At 47.9% G+C, this 14,396-nt stretch overlaps 2 protein-coding genes across 4 annotated transcripts in view; one reads left to right on the top strand and one right to left on the bottom strand.

Annotated features, from left to right (window-relative positions):
- The window catches only part of Eya3 (EYA transcriptional coactivator and phosphatase 3), an 83,445-nt gene extending 79,270 nt beyond the window's left edge, over positions 1–4,175 (top strand). For all 3 annotated transcript variants that reach the window (XM_040756437.1, XM_040756435.1, XM_040756436.1), the window contains one exon: positions 694–4,175. In XM_040756437.1, coding sequence (XP_040612371.1) covers positions 694–774 — 81 coding nt within the window. In that variant the 3' untranslated portion in view covers positions 775–4,175. The remainder of the gene's footprint in view (positions 1–693) is intronic.
- A 3,157-nt stretch (positions 4,176–7,332) lies between these two features.
- On the bottom strand, positions 7,333–14,367 carry Xkr8 (XK related 8). The gene is made up of 3 exons (XM_005079542.4): positions 13,808–14,367; positions 12,236–12,432; positions 7,333–9,986 (listed from the first exon to the last, which is right to left on the bottom strand). Exons 1-3 carry the CDS (start codon positions 14,098–14,100, stop codon positions 9,277–9,279), a joined length of 1,200 nt encoding a protein of 399 aa, XP_005079599.1. The 5' UTR covers positions 14,101–14,367; the 3' UTR covers positions 7,333–9,276.
- Positions 14,368–14,396: the final 29 nt, after the last annotated feature.

The raw sequence follows: 14,396 nt of genomic DNA, 5'->3' as shown, positions 1-14,396 counted from the left end.
CTCCTGTCTCAGCCTCCCAAGTGCTGGGATCACAGTTATTCACCACTACATTCAAAAATACTAATTTCTAGCCGGGCATTGGTGGCACATACCTTTAATACCAGCACTCGGGAGGCAGAGGCAGGGGGTCTCTGTGAGTCTGAGGCCAGCCTGGTCTACAGAGCGAATTCCAGGACAGCCTCCAAAACAATACAGAGAAAACCCTGTCTGAAAACAAACAAACAAAAAAAGAAATACTAATTTCTTATTACCATTTTATTTTAACCCGAAAACCTTAAAATCTGGGACAGGTTCCTCTTATAAAAACTAGGTAGGGGGCTGGAAAGATGGCTCAGCCATTGAGAGCACTGATTGCTCTTCCAGAGGACCCGGGTTCAATTCCCAGCACCCACATGGCAGCTCACAATTGTCTGTAACCCCAAGATCTGACACCCTCACATGGACATACACACAGGCAAAACACCAGTGCAAATAAAATATAAACAAATAAATTATTTAAAAAAAAGAAAGAAAAAAAAACATAGGTAGCATTGAAATCTCATAAAAATTACTCACATTTCTATGTCCTGTAATGTACAAAGTTCTGACATAAGAGTAGATGGTTACCAAGAGCCTCAAGGAGATGTCTGTGGAGGAGGGGGTGTAAGTTAGGTCCCAGAAATTAGGCTAACTAGCCTCCTCCTTCTCTTCCAGCACAACATGCCCTTCTGGAGGATCACAAACCATGGAGACCTGGTGTCCCTGCACCAGGCTTTAGAGCTTGACTTCCTCTAAGAACTGGAACGTGGAGCCTTCCCTCCTTGTGAGCTTCTTTTTACCTCCAACAGGAGTCAGAGGCCAGAACCCTCTGAGACCCTTCTCTCCGTCTGTCTGTCTGTCTGTCTCAGCACCCCTCCCCTTCTTTTGTGCTCTTTCTCACCATGGAATGCTGGCGAGAACACAATCAGAACCAACTGCAGTTTTTGCTAAGAGTGAGCGCAGCCCCACCTATAGTACAGCAGGAGGTGGCTGGATAGGACAGCAGACCTCCTGCTACCGTGCTTGACTTCTGTTTTGTTTCACAAAGGAAGAGCAAGAAAAGGCAATGCTGGGAACACAGTTGCACTCTTGGTGCACAGACAGACTGGGAGCTGCTCCTGATCATGCTGACGGAAACTGCCCCGTCCCGGGAGAACATCTCCTGTAATCTTAGCTGTAGGACTTCTCTTCCAGTGAATGGGGATGTTATTTTTGTAGGTGAGGATCTGGTCTCTGAAGCATCCCTCCCCTTTTCTATGAAGAAATCGGTGTGTAAAGTCTCCGTGACAGCAGTAATGGAAATGTGTGAAATACCTCTCTGTGACAGTAGCACTCTTGAGTGGCCCCAGCACTCTGCTCTTCAGGAGACCACTTACTAACTTTGGACTGTGGCATCTCCCATCTTGTAAAGCCTCGGTCTTCTTGCCAGTCCTTCTTCCCCTGTAACCAAAAGTCACAACCCTGGAAACTACTTCCCATAGACAATAAATCTAAGCCTTTAGCTTATAGTTTAGAGGCTCAGCTTCCAAATTAGAAGAGACTTGGCTTCTTAGGAGTGTCATCCTTGGCTCCTGTGGTAAGGTCCTACCTAGAGTTCCTGCAGAGCGAGCAGCACCTGTCCCCACCAGAGGCTTGCTCTGTGGCCGGCTCAGCCATTAGGTGCTGGACTCACACTCCCTGCTCTCTGTATCTCAAATCCACCGCTCTGCATACAGCTCTGGCCAGCCCCTGCCCACTCAAAGTCAAAAAGTCTTAAGAGTGAGTTATACCTGCTTCCTTTGTCCTGCATTTACATGCAGTTATCCCAACTTATATCTACCCAATGTGTGCCTGGGAGAGCAGATAGCTAGAATCAAAACCCAGTCTCCCATGAAATACCCCATTTCTCAGATTCCATGCTAAAAGTGGGAAACCAGGCCTGAAAATATATAATCCTGAGCTAGGTGCAAGAACACTTAGCAGCCTGCCCCTAGATGGTGTGGAGGGTAGCCTTGGCCTAGTCCCAGCCTTCAAGCCCAGCTGTCTTGTGGGGTTTTGTTTCGTTTGAAGGCATTATCCCTTTAGGGTCAATGTGGGTACCTGCTTAATTGGTGTAAACTTGCCTAGAGTTGAGGATGTGTCCAGCCTTGGTCCTCAGGAGGTCCAACCCATAGCTATAGTCACTGTCCCCAGAGATGCTGCAGCACAGAGACAAGGTTCCTCCTAATGCCAGGCTACTGGACAGCACACTGTCTTTAAAACTGTTGGGCAATACTGAGAGCAGCCAATAAGGAGGGGGCTCAGACAGGATATAAGGTTGGGCTTCCATCTTGGTTACCCATTTGGCTTTGATTTGAGGTGCAGGGTGGGAACAAAGAGGTGGAGTCTAAGCCAGACTTTCATAGGCTACATTTAGCACCATCATCCTAACACTACCCAGCCTTTGCTTCCTGGCCCAACATAGAAAACTCCAGGGTAAGTTTTACTCTCAACCCTCAAACCTTCCCTCATCACCAGTGTAATTTCTTGTCCTGGACAAAGGCTACCTGTTGGTCTTCAGGCTTTTAAGGCTTCCACATGGTGACACACAGCCCTCTACACACAGGTTAACACCACGAACACTTCAGGGGAGGCTCTTCATTCTTAGAATGTAACATGGAATCCCTGCTTGCCCTGCCTGCCCAATTTAGTTCTCTTTATAAAAGGAATTTGGACTTGGCCAAGAGAGGCAAGGAGACACTCTGAGCTGAGGAGCCTCTGTTCTGGCAGAGGAAGTGAGAGTGTGTTGGGGTCTCCACTGAAAGGAGCATCCGGGGCTGCTAGCTGAGGAGCCTCTGTTCTGGCAGAGGAAGTGAGAGTGTGTTGGGGTCTCCACTGAAAGGAGCATCCGAGGCTGCTGCCCTTTGTACTGACTCTGCCTCCCTCCCACAAAGGCTTGGGAAGGAAAAGGAGCTGGCAGCACTATAGCTGTTAGTACTAGAAAGATGGCTCATTGGTTAATATCAGGCTGCTGGTACAGAGGTTCAAGGTTTGAGCACCCACAGAACTGCTCACAACCATCTGTAACTATAGATCCAGAGGGTTTGCCCTCTGCTGGCCTCTTCAGGCACCAAGGACTTATATACATGCAAGAAAATACTCATACAATTTCTTTTAAAAATTAAAAGCTGTTGGAAGTAGGAGCTGAAAGAAAGTGGGTCCTTTCACCAGAAAGACACACCCTGAAGTAATTAGCTGATAATCCTTCCCCTGTTGGATCCAGTGCTCTCAAGGTTAGTCTGGACGTTTCGTGGTGTGGGCTAATTCTAGGAGTGTCTGTGGAGTTGCAGGGATGTTCTGGGATATGAGGTGACTTTCGAATGTAAAACTGACTGTGCCTTAGCATCACCCTGTCTAGTGGCCCTGGAACAGCTGGTGATGTCCGGGAGTGTGGATACCTGCCCCAGAATTCAGGTGCCTATTTGGGCTTTTGACTTACAACTTCTCTGCAAGTTGGGTGTCAGAGCTAGTATCCCAACAGACTTGGCACAGTTTGCAGTTCACACAAACTCAGCCTTCACAGCTCCCAAGTAGAATCTGATTGGTATGCAGCTGCAAGCATGTGACACTTGTAGACAGTACTTTGAATGGGAGTCACACAACTGACAAGAGCACCAGGCAAAGCATGGTGCTATCCTCTTGGAGAGTACAGGCTAGCCCCCAAGTGGCAAGCTTGGGCCCTCCCTCCATACTTTTCCCCAGGTTGCAGTGAGGCCTTCTTGAGTAAGCTTCTGTTCCTTGCTGCTAACTTGGTCTCTGTCTTCAAGAAGATTCATTGTAGATGCCAAGTTGGAATTCTGAGCTCAAATATCTTAACCACAGAGGCAAAAACCTGCTTGTGTCCCAGCCCTGTCCGCAGGCCACCTGTCCTCCCTCTGCCTTGAGTCAGCTCTAGCAAGCAAAGCTCCCTGGTTGCCTCCTAGCACACTGAGCGGAGCCATTCCATTAAGGACCATTTCTTCTTGGACCGCCACTCTCCCTCTGGACTTCAGATGCCTCTTTAGCAGGAAAGAGCATCAGTGGGGTTGGATATATTTATGTGACTGCAGGCATTTGTGGCTTTGAGTCCTTGACCATAATGTTATATGTAATGGGAACTATCTTATAAACTTGAAAAAAATAAAAATTTTTATTTTCTATATAGTTTTCTCATTTGTCTTTTCTAAACAGGGCTAACCCAGTTGCTGAGCCATGCAGGGTCCTAATCAGGGCTTCATTCAGAAAGATGTCACCTTTCAATATTAGGTCATTAATTTCATACATACAAAGTAATCATTTGATATACAGTGGGAAACAAGGAATTGTTTATATTTAAATTATTCCTAGAATGCAGCACTTTTTAAGGTGTAGAAATGGAGATTTCCTGAGCTGTCTAGTGTGCTGAATTTACTAAAGAGAAGTTACCCTGTACTGCAGACCAGTAACATCAGTGAGCTCACATGCACCTTTAATCTGGCCTGATTTTGTGTCACGTCAGCTAGCTTTTCTCCACTCCTTCACGGTGGTCTGAGTGGCTTGGAAAACAACCTGGAAGCGTTTTAGCCTTTTATTCCAATGAAGAAAATTTGAATGCACTTCTTGTTTCCAAAGACCCAATATAGCAGACCACAAGGTGAATTTCCTCTCATACCCTGGATAGTGGTCTTTTTTTTTTTTTTTTTTTTTTTTTTTGGTTTTTTTTCGAGACAAGGTTTCTCTGTAGCTTTTGGAGGCTGTCCTGGAACTCACTCTGTAGACCAGGCTGGCCTCGAACTCACAGAGATCCGCCTTCCTCTGCCTCCCGAGTGCTGGGATTAAAGGCGTGAGCCACCAACGCCCGGCGGATAGTGGTCTTTTGAGTCACAGTGTTGCTGAAGCCGACTGTTAGCTGTTGTTGGTGCCCTGCTCAGTTACAAGCAGGTTGCAAATCCCAAGAGTAACCCCCCCCCCAACTCCTAACCCTTCAGTGACATGCAAATCTTTTTTTTTTTTTTTTTTTTTTTTTTTTGACTTTCAAGACGGTTCCCTTGTGTGGCCCTAGCAGTCCTGGAACATGTAAATCCTAATGTGGTTTATTTTTCTATAACAGGTTTCTTCATGTTTAAAAGTTCTTGGTCAGGGGCTAGAGAGGTGGCTCAGCAGTTAAGAGCACTGGCTTCTCCTCAGAGGACCTGGGTTGAATTCCCAGAATACACGTTGCAGGTCATAACTGCCTGTACCTCTAGTTTCACAGATCACACACACACATATATATGCAGGCAAAACACAAATGCACATGAAATAATTTTTTTAAATGTTATTGGTCAGGAGTGGTGTTCCTTAGAAGCAGAGGCAAGATTATCAAGAGTTTGAGCTACCCTAAACTATGTGTGGAACCTCCTCTCATAGACCAAAAATACATATATCTCAATGTGAATCTTCAAGGACATTTCTATACAGGTAACATCACTAATCTAGTTTTAAATTCTCTAAACTTTAAAAAACACAGAGCTTTGTATCGTAGTACACACCTGTAATCCTAACAATTGGGAGGCTGAGGCAGGATGATGTATTCAAGATCATCTCAAACAGAATAGACTGTCTAAAAACAAGGTCAATGTAGTAACATGGGGGGGCACTGTGGGTTTTTGTTTGTTTTGGTGTGTGCATGCACACCTGTACATGCATGTGCAAAGGTCAAGGAGAATGTTGGATCCCCTGGAGCCAGTTACAGGCAGTTGTGAACTCCCCAAAGTGAGTTCTGGGAACCAAAACTTTAGAGGAGCTGGGAGGGCTCTGAACTGTTGAGCTGAATCTCTGGCCCCAGCCCTGACATGTGTTTAGCTCCAGTACTTGATAGGTGGAGTCAGGAGGATCAGAGTTTAGCCTCATCTGCATGTGTTCCAAGCTAGGTTAGTTCTCTGTAAGCCCTGTTTCAAAAACTCCAAGTGTGCATCAGTGTGTTAGGTAGAATACATTGTTTTCTGTTTTGTTTTTACGAGACAGGGTTTCTCTGTATTGTTTCGGAGGCTATCGGTCCAGCCCAGCCTCAAACTCACAGAGATCTGCCTGCCTCTGCCTCCCGAGTGCTGGGATTAAAGGCGTGCACCACCAACGCCTGGCTAATACATAGTTTTATATAGTATTTGGTTATGTGTTTTAGGTAGTATAACACATTGTTTAGATTTAATACACATAACCACATTTGACAACTTCATCTGGAATACAAACGAAAGAAGCTCAGCCAAAAATGAAATTCTAAACACATCTTGTGTTTTTGTTTTGAGACAAGGTGATGTGGAATAATGTTCTTGTTCACTGTAAAGATTTGTCACTCATATTGGTTTAATAAAATGCTGATTGGCTACTTTATAGATGGGCTACCAGACTAGGAGAATTCTGACAATAGGAAAGGCAGAGATGCAGAGATGCACCAGCCAGACACAGAGGAAGATAAAAATATCTTACTGAGAAAAGGTACCAACCCACTTGGGCAAACATAGATAAGAATTATGGTTTAAGTTGTAAGAGCTAGTTAGGAATAAGCCTGAGCAATAGGCCAAACAGTTTATAAGCCTCTGTGTGTTTATTTGGGACTGAACTGCCACAGGACCAGGTGGGACAGAAACTTCCATCTACACAGGGTTTCATGTAGTCCACATGGTCCTCTGTCACTGAAGAGTCTGAACTCCTGATGTCCTTGCCTAGAATGGTAGGTGCACCACACCAGTTCCAGCCCTCTTTAGACATCGCCCTTTGTGTAAATGAGGATAACAGTGGTTTCAGATGTGTACCCCTAGAGGTGTCTGTTTATAGAATGGTCCCTTCTAATGTACTCACATCCAGTCTTTCATGAGATGGTAGAATTGTTTTTCATGCTCTTTTAACATCAACAACCACTTTGGCCCCTTTTACTGGTCTATGAAGTTAAGGTCTGGAAATCACTATGTCCTTTCTGTCCATAACACTTTGCAGCATGTAGTGTTTCAGTATGAGAAGCACTGTGTCTTTTCCCACGCCCTCTCCCTGGCCCCCGCCTGCATCTCTACAGCCTTCTTAGCTGTGAGCCAACAGCACTCCACAGTCCTCTCCCAGTGGGACTGTCCCACAGGAACAGCACTTGCAGACTCCTCTCAGCCAACATACCGTAGCATGACTCTAGGCTCTGCTTGCTTCTCGGGCTTCAGGCTGCAGTCACTGCTAAAGTAGCTCTTCCTACACCTTCAGTGCCTCAGTTTCTCAGAGATGTATTCTCTAACAGTCCTATGTAAAGTTGTAACTTGCCCATAACACACACTCTTTCTGTTCTTTCAGCACTTGACACTGTGCAATGACACATATTTTGATCATGCTTTATTTTACCCCCATGCCAATGAGTGACTGGTAGAGCTATCGTGGGTCCCAGCACTGGGAATGAGAACTTTTCCTCTGCCTCTGGCACCTTTTTCCTGTTCCCTGTTTCACCAGATCACAGACTTCCCGGAGCAGAACACTCCCTCTTCCCAAAACCATCAACATCCACATCCCAGGAGTCACTTCCTCTTACCCATGGAGGACTCCCAGTACTCGACTTTCCACCCAGCCCCTCAAACTCACCTCCTGGTCCTAAAGACGCTACTCTTCAGACCCAGTAGCAGAACTGCTAGAATGCACTAGAGTCTGCCCACATGTGAGTTCTGCCTGCCAGATGAGCAACCCACTCTAGCTCATCAGCTACTGTATCTTGGAAAGCAAGAGTAAGTCATGCTGTCGGATACTTGGACACTGTGTGAAGATATACAGCTCTGATTGGTTTAATAAAGAGCTGAATGTCCAGCACCTGGTCAGGAGGTATAGGTGGGACTTCCAGCAAAGAGGAAATAGGAGATGAATCTAGGCACCTGAGACACCAAGACAGAGGGAGTCAGACATACAGTTAAAAAGCCATGAGGCAAACATTAATATAAACAGGTTAATTTAAGTTATAAGAGCTAGTGGGACAAGCCCAAGCTTTTATAATAAGTCTCTGTGTTGCTTTTTGGGGAGCTAGCTGGTAGGACAGAAAAAGGCTAAACATGGGGCTCAAACCCATGACCTTGGGATTAAGAGCCCCATGCTCTACCAACTGAAAGGAGAAATGTTGTAGGAGAGTTGTAGGTATAGCCATTCTACTGTGCCAGTAAAGCCACCTTGAATCATAGGATGGAGTCAGCGACTGGCTGACTGGGATTAGCTATAGAGTTGAAGAGGTCTGCTAGAGAGGACAAGAAGAGAGAAGAGAGGATTTCTGGGGAGATAATTATGGGGAAATGTGCGGAGAGGGTCAGCCAGTGGGCTCTCTGTTGTCCTTGGGTTTATCAGGTCTTTACCTCAATTTCTGACTCCTGAGTTTTTATTATACTGTAACAATTTAGATACTCATTACAAAGTCATACCTCACTCAGCCCACATCTCTATTCCAAGGGTCTGTACCATTTTTTTTATTTTTTTGTGGTTTTATGAGACAGGGTTTCTCTGTATTGTTTTGGAGGCTGTCGGTCCAGCCCAGCCTCGAACTCACAGAGATCCGCCTGCCTCTGCCTCCCGAGTGCTGGGATTAAAGGCATGTGCCACCAACGCCCGGCCTGTACCAGTTTTAAGGGGTTCCAGGTTCCCGCCACCTGTCTGTAAGAGAAAGGTGAGGAGTGTACTTACTGGTACACACTGGTTTGGAGAATCTCATGTGGTTTTAATAATACTGATAAACACGTGCGCACATGTTCTCTTCCATTCACAGACTGAGGTAGGAGGTACGTATGCTAGCTAGAATGAAAAACACTCAATAGATAGTGCATGGCCCAGGCCACAGGTCCATAAGGCACTTGATTTAAAAGTAGCCTAACAGCCAGAGTAGAGACTGCTGCATGGCAACACTGGAGGGGCTGGCAGGGTCATCGCTGGCCTTTGGTCTTTGAGATCAGATTTTTCAAGTGGGGAGGGGAAAGAAGCTAGGGTGGCGGCCAGTTCAACAATTAGAACGTTGCTCAAGAACATAAAGCGCTCTCAGCATCTGTTAATTGAAGTGGATGGGGGTAGGGAAGACATCTCGAAAACATCCCAGGGCCTTCTAAAGCAGGCCAAGGAACCCAGGAAACAGAATACCTCCACCAGTTACCTGAGAGGCGAGAATGGCAACGTGAGGCTTTGCTAACAGCAGCTCTATTGGTTAGAAGGGAAGAGAAAATGGCTTGTATATGATTGGCCTTTGGCCTTTCCAAGGCCAAGCTCTTTACATTGTCCTCGCTGGCTGAGTCAAACCCTGCCTCAAATAACTCCTTCCACCTTTCCAACCAGTGGCAGAGCGGCACTCGCTTTGTTCTTGGGGAAGAAGTTCTGTGCTAACTGAGTGGCTCGCCTATTATAAAGCAATTTAAGCTGTTTCCTAGGAAGAAGACTTAGGGCCCCATCTACGCAGCTGGGTTCCCAGCGGCATTGAGGGTGCAGCCAGAGGTAGTAGATCAGACGCAAAGTCAGTCCCAAGAGGAAGCAGGCTCCTCCTATACTCAACCACAATGGCAAGAAGGTTCCACTGGGTAGCCCGATGCTATGTGTCATCCAGGTGCTGACCAGCAGACTACTATCACTGATGATGAAGATCAGGTGGATGATGGACCGGCCTCGGGTGCGACCCCCAGCCACGTTGAACCAGGAGAAATAAAGGATGATTGCCACCGTCACCCGGTACAGCCACTCAGTGTTGGGGTTTGGCATAAATTTTGTGTCTTGAAGCGAGACCCAGAACAACAGTACCAACCACAGGCTGAGGAAATGCAGGGCTATATAGTGGGGGAAGAGAGCCGAGAACAGGGCAACGGCAAAGATTCGGGGCCACAACAGCAGCAGGTTCCACAGGAAGTAGATGGCAGAGGAGCTCCAGCCCAGGGGAGGCTTGGAGGGAAGACAAGTACGCAAGGCCCGGTGGTAGTCCAGTAGTGCCCACGAAATGCCCAGGAAGGATGTGCTGATGCCAAACCCTACCAAGAACAAGAAGAAACAAGTCAGCCTTGAGAACAACCTACCTAGCAAACCCCAGGGCTCACAGGAGTACTCGCAGAAACCGGGAAGTCGGCCCTGGAAGCCCCAAGTTGTTCAAGAGACAGTTGGAGAGGGAGAACATCCAGTTAAGTTCCAACCCAAGAGAGGGTGCTCTGCTTTCACATGCTACCCTGGTAGCATTCACAAGGATGGGAGGGTGTGTGACAAAGACTTACAATTCGGCACTCCTGTGCCTTGGCTATAAGCTTCTTCTAGGTCCTTCCATTTCCAGGGTCTGAGAACTGAATTAGCAGTTCCAGCCCCCCTTTCTCCATGTCAGAAAGTAGAAGCTTTCTCATGGAGTAGCAGCAGGCTTCCTACAGCTGTCCTCAGGACTGCGAGAATGGCCTGCCTCCCCACCTCTCCTGCATGTACAGCCTGGCCCATTATGCTGACTTTCCACTCTGTGATAGGGGATCTATCCCACCTCTGAACTGCCTACACTGGACTCCAAGAAGGATGGAGTGGCATGAGCATGCTCTACAACACTACGTGTCTACCCTCAACTCTTCTAACTCATTCATTCAACAGAAGTTTAGTGAGAGCCTACTGTGTACCCAGAACCTATCTGTGGCCTGGCATCAAATCTAGCTAGCTCCACATCTTACCTACCCAGGCCTACCCTGCAAACCCCAGCTTGAATTAACTTTTGGGATTGCTCCTCTAGACCCCACTGCAGCCAGAGGTTCCTGTAACAACCCACCCACCCCATTAACATAGCAATTACCTGTTTTGTTTGTTTTCAAGACAGGGTTTCTCTGTGTAGGAACTCACACTGTAGTCAAGGCTGGCCTTGAATTCAGAGATCCGCCTGCCTCTGCCTCCAGGTGGCCCAATATGTGGCACACACTAATGTTTGCTCAATCAAAAGTTGAGAAAAACCTGTTTCCTCATGTTCAACTGACAGTGCAGACCCTCTCCACCAGGCTCTGATCTCAAGGAAAAGTCATACATCTAGCAAGTGGTGAAAATGAGCAGGTCGCCATTCTGCACCTCTCTCCTCGTAAGTGAGGGGATCTCCCAGGCCCCACTGTGAGTGACAACAAGGAGGCTTCCGTGGGGAGCTGCTACAGACTACAGAGCTGCTTGAGGTTGAAGGGATGGAGAAGAGGATGGGGAGCCCTGGGCTCTCAATCCAGTGTGAGGTAGAACCAGTCCCAGGCGGGGCGCCTGGTCCTCTGAGGGTTAATGGAGCCTTGGAGTCTCTGCCACCTGCCTCATCCAGTCACTCAGAACACCTAGTGTAACTATTTGTTTTACAGGCGGGGTGAAGGCTCTGTGTATCTTGTTCACCACTGTGTCCCTACCACAGTGATAAAGAAAAAACTTGAGTGTCTGAAGGTTTTCTGTGGGGAGCAGGAGAGGTCCTGTGTGGATATGTGTTATCGGCATGAGAATGAATGACCATGTCAAAGACAGCAGTGCCTCAGACCCATAGGGATGGCATGACCCCTGGTTTAAGTACAGATATTAAAAAACAGCTGGCCTTTAGCTAAAACCAGTATGTACAGAAACTTCAAATGTGCTACACTGCTGCATCAGGCCCAAGGCCCACCTGATCCCAGCTCTTTTGTGTAGTCTGGTTGCCAGTTAGGTCAATCCCTAAGCCATGCAGGCTGAAACAGTGCTCAATAAAATGTTCATTACCTAACAAGCCCATTACATGTCAGGTAACCTATATATTTTATTTACCATCATCAAAATAATTAGAAGCACAGCACGGGGGAGGCAAAAGAAGTGGGATTCTGTGAATTTGAGGCCGCCCTGGTCTACACAATAAGTACCAGTCCAGCCTGGAATACATAGAGAGAACCTACCTCAAAAATAAAAGATGGGAGAGCAATTGAGAAACACACCTGACACTGACCTCTGGCATCTGCATGTACACATACACAGCTGCAAATGCACACAAGCATATAATGCACATACCCACACCATATATTATGTACCAGGCCTTGGGCTTTCCATGCATCCCCCACATCTAATCTTCTCACCGAGAGTTAGGTTCACTTATTATGCCCATTGTTCAGAAGAGCACAAACTGATAGTCTGAGTCACTTTTCTAACTGCATGAAGCTTGAAAATGGCTTTAGCTTTGAATCCAGATCCACAACCTCATGCTCAGTCTTCCTAGGACACTGCTGACACTGAAGGGAACCCAAGGGACAGTCACTGGCCCAGCACTCACACTGGTAGTATTCAGCATGGCCACTCTGCAACACGATAGCCAGCACCAGTGTGAGCTGTGGCGTCGCCTCCAAGAAACTCTCAAAGAGCCGCAGCATGCTGATATCCAGGGAGAGGAAGTCTGCATAGGCTAGGTCACTCTCAGATGGCAGCTCCTGCTGCAACATGGACAGCCCCTGCTGTAGCCCCTGCAGGCACCTAGGCAGAACACACAGATGCCCAGTGGGTCAGGTCAGTGTTCTGTAAATTCCTCCAGTTCTACCACTGAGTACATGGAGGTAGGCTTCAATCCTAGCTTGTCACTTACTTAAACGATATGGAAACTTAGGCAAGCCGCCTAAGCTCACGGAACCCATTTCTTCATCCATAAAGTGGAGGACATACAACTTCTACTCTTGCTGGTCAGGTGTGGTGCCAAGTTTATCACAACTCACAAAAAGCCCTATTTTAGAGATGGGAAATGGAATTAAGAAGCAAATGAGGGCCTGAGAGATGGCTTAGTAGTTAATTGCATTCACTGCTCTAGCAGAGGACCAGCGTTTAGTTCCCAGCACCACATGGGGTGGCTCACCTGTACCCCAGTTCTGGGGGAATCTGCCAGCCTCTCTGGCCTGTCTGGAATAACAACTGTCCTTCACACTCATCTGGGCTGTACTCATGTTCATACAACCCCTCAGAAAAAATGCAAACATTCAAAGGCCCTCCCCACTGTTGGAAGCTGTACGCAGCTTTGCCAAAATGAGAATTCCACAACAAATTCTGCATCCAACCCACACCATGGAGCCCTGACTTCATCACATGACCCTGACCACTTGGTTTTACTTTCTCCCATCTCACCCAAGGACCTTTTCACAATTTAAAAAAAAAAAGTCACCAGGCCAGCATTGTGCCAGGGGCTTTGTCACTGTCCTCACTTCCGGCTGAACATGGGTCCTGTGCAGTTCAGAAAAAGCACAAAACCCACACACATTTTCCAAGAACCAGTCTGTGCCCAGCTCCGGCTGACTCGACTGACACAGGTGACTCAGGCAGAACCCATCTCTGCCTTTTTCATTCCCCGATGGGGAAGCAAATACTCACAGAGAAGGACAGAAATGACAAAGAAAGGGAAGGGGACACTGTCCTGAGAAAGCATGGGGCTGCTGCCCGGGAAAGCATGAAGCTAACTGTACCAGGACAATTTACGGACGTGTGCCGTTAATCAGCTCAGAACACCAGTAGCAACTATTGCCATCCATGCTAGAACGCTGAGTCGACTGAGACCAGAGGTTAATGACTCACCCAAGGTCCTATTCATGAGAAAAATAAAAATACGCCAGACAAGGTGGTGCTCGCCTTTAAGAGGCAGGCGGGTCTGAGTTTGAAGCCAGCCTGGTCTACGGAGCGAGTTCCAGGACAACCAGGGCTATGCAGAGAAACCTTGTCTCGAAAAAAAACAATAGAATTAAAATAATAAAAAAAATTTTAAAGTCCTTGGGACCATATTATACCAGGGACTTTCTCACTAGACATGGCTCTGAGGGCTAAAAAAACTCGCATATTTCTTTCCTCGACGGGCCGGGCGGGCACTCACCTGTACAGATAGCCGAGCTGCAGCAGATGCAGCAGCCCCAGGAAACGACGCGAGGGCAGCGACCCGTGCAGCTCGGCGGGGTCGGAGGTCAGCCAGACCCAGCTGAAGAGCTGCAGCAGCGTGGAGGCGAGGCCCAGCAGCGACAATACCAGCGCAGCCCACACGTAACGGCCACCGAGCACGTACTGGACGATAGCCCACAGGTCGGCGGCAAAGTCCAACAGGAAAGACACGGTACCCAACACGCCCACGACCAGGTCCAAGAACAGAGGGGAACGCAGCGACAAAGGCATGGCCCTCCAGCCAGCCTTGCAACCGGGGGTCGGCCCTCCAGCCCCGGTCGTCGGGCGGGAAGGGGGCGGGGCAGTCCTCGGGGAGGCGGGGCTGCTGGGCGGAACTTCCCCCTCTCGCCCTGACGGGGGAGCAGCGAGACTACGACCCCGCCCCTAGCGGGTCCCACCGCCCAGACCACGCCTCCAGCCCATCCAGTCCAACTTCCGGCTGCTGCTGGTTTAGACTGTGCATTTGAGGCTCAAGGAGGCAACAATAAGTTGCAAGAGCTTAGAGTCCGGACCACAGCTGTGATCAC

The sequence above is a fragment of the Mesocricetus auratus genome, unplaced genomic scaffold, assembly GCF_017639785.1.
Source record: "Mesocricetus auratus isolate SY011 unplaced genomic scaffold, BCM_Maur_2.0 Super-Scaffold_100014, whole genome shotgun sequence".
NCBI classification, from domain to species: Eukaryota; Metazoa; Chordata; class Mammalia; order Rodentia; family Cricetidae; genus Mesocricetus; species Mesocricetus auratus.
Note: the sequence above shows the minus strand (reverse complement) of the source record. Positions and strands in the feature narration are given on the sequence as shown.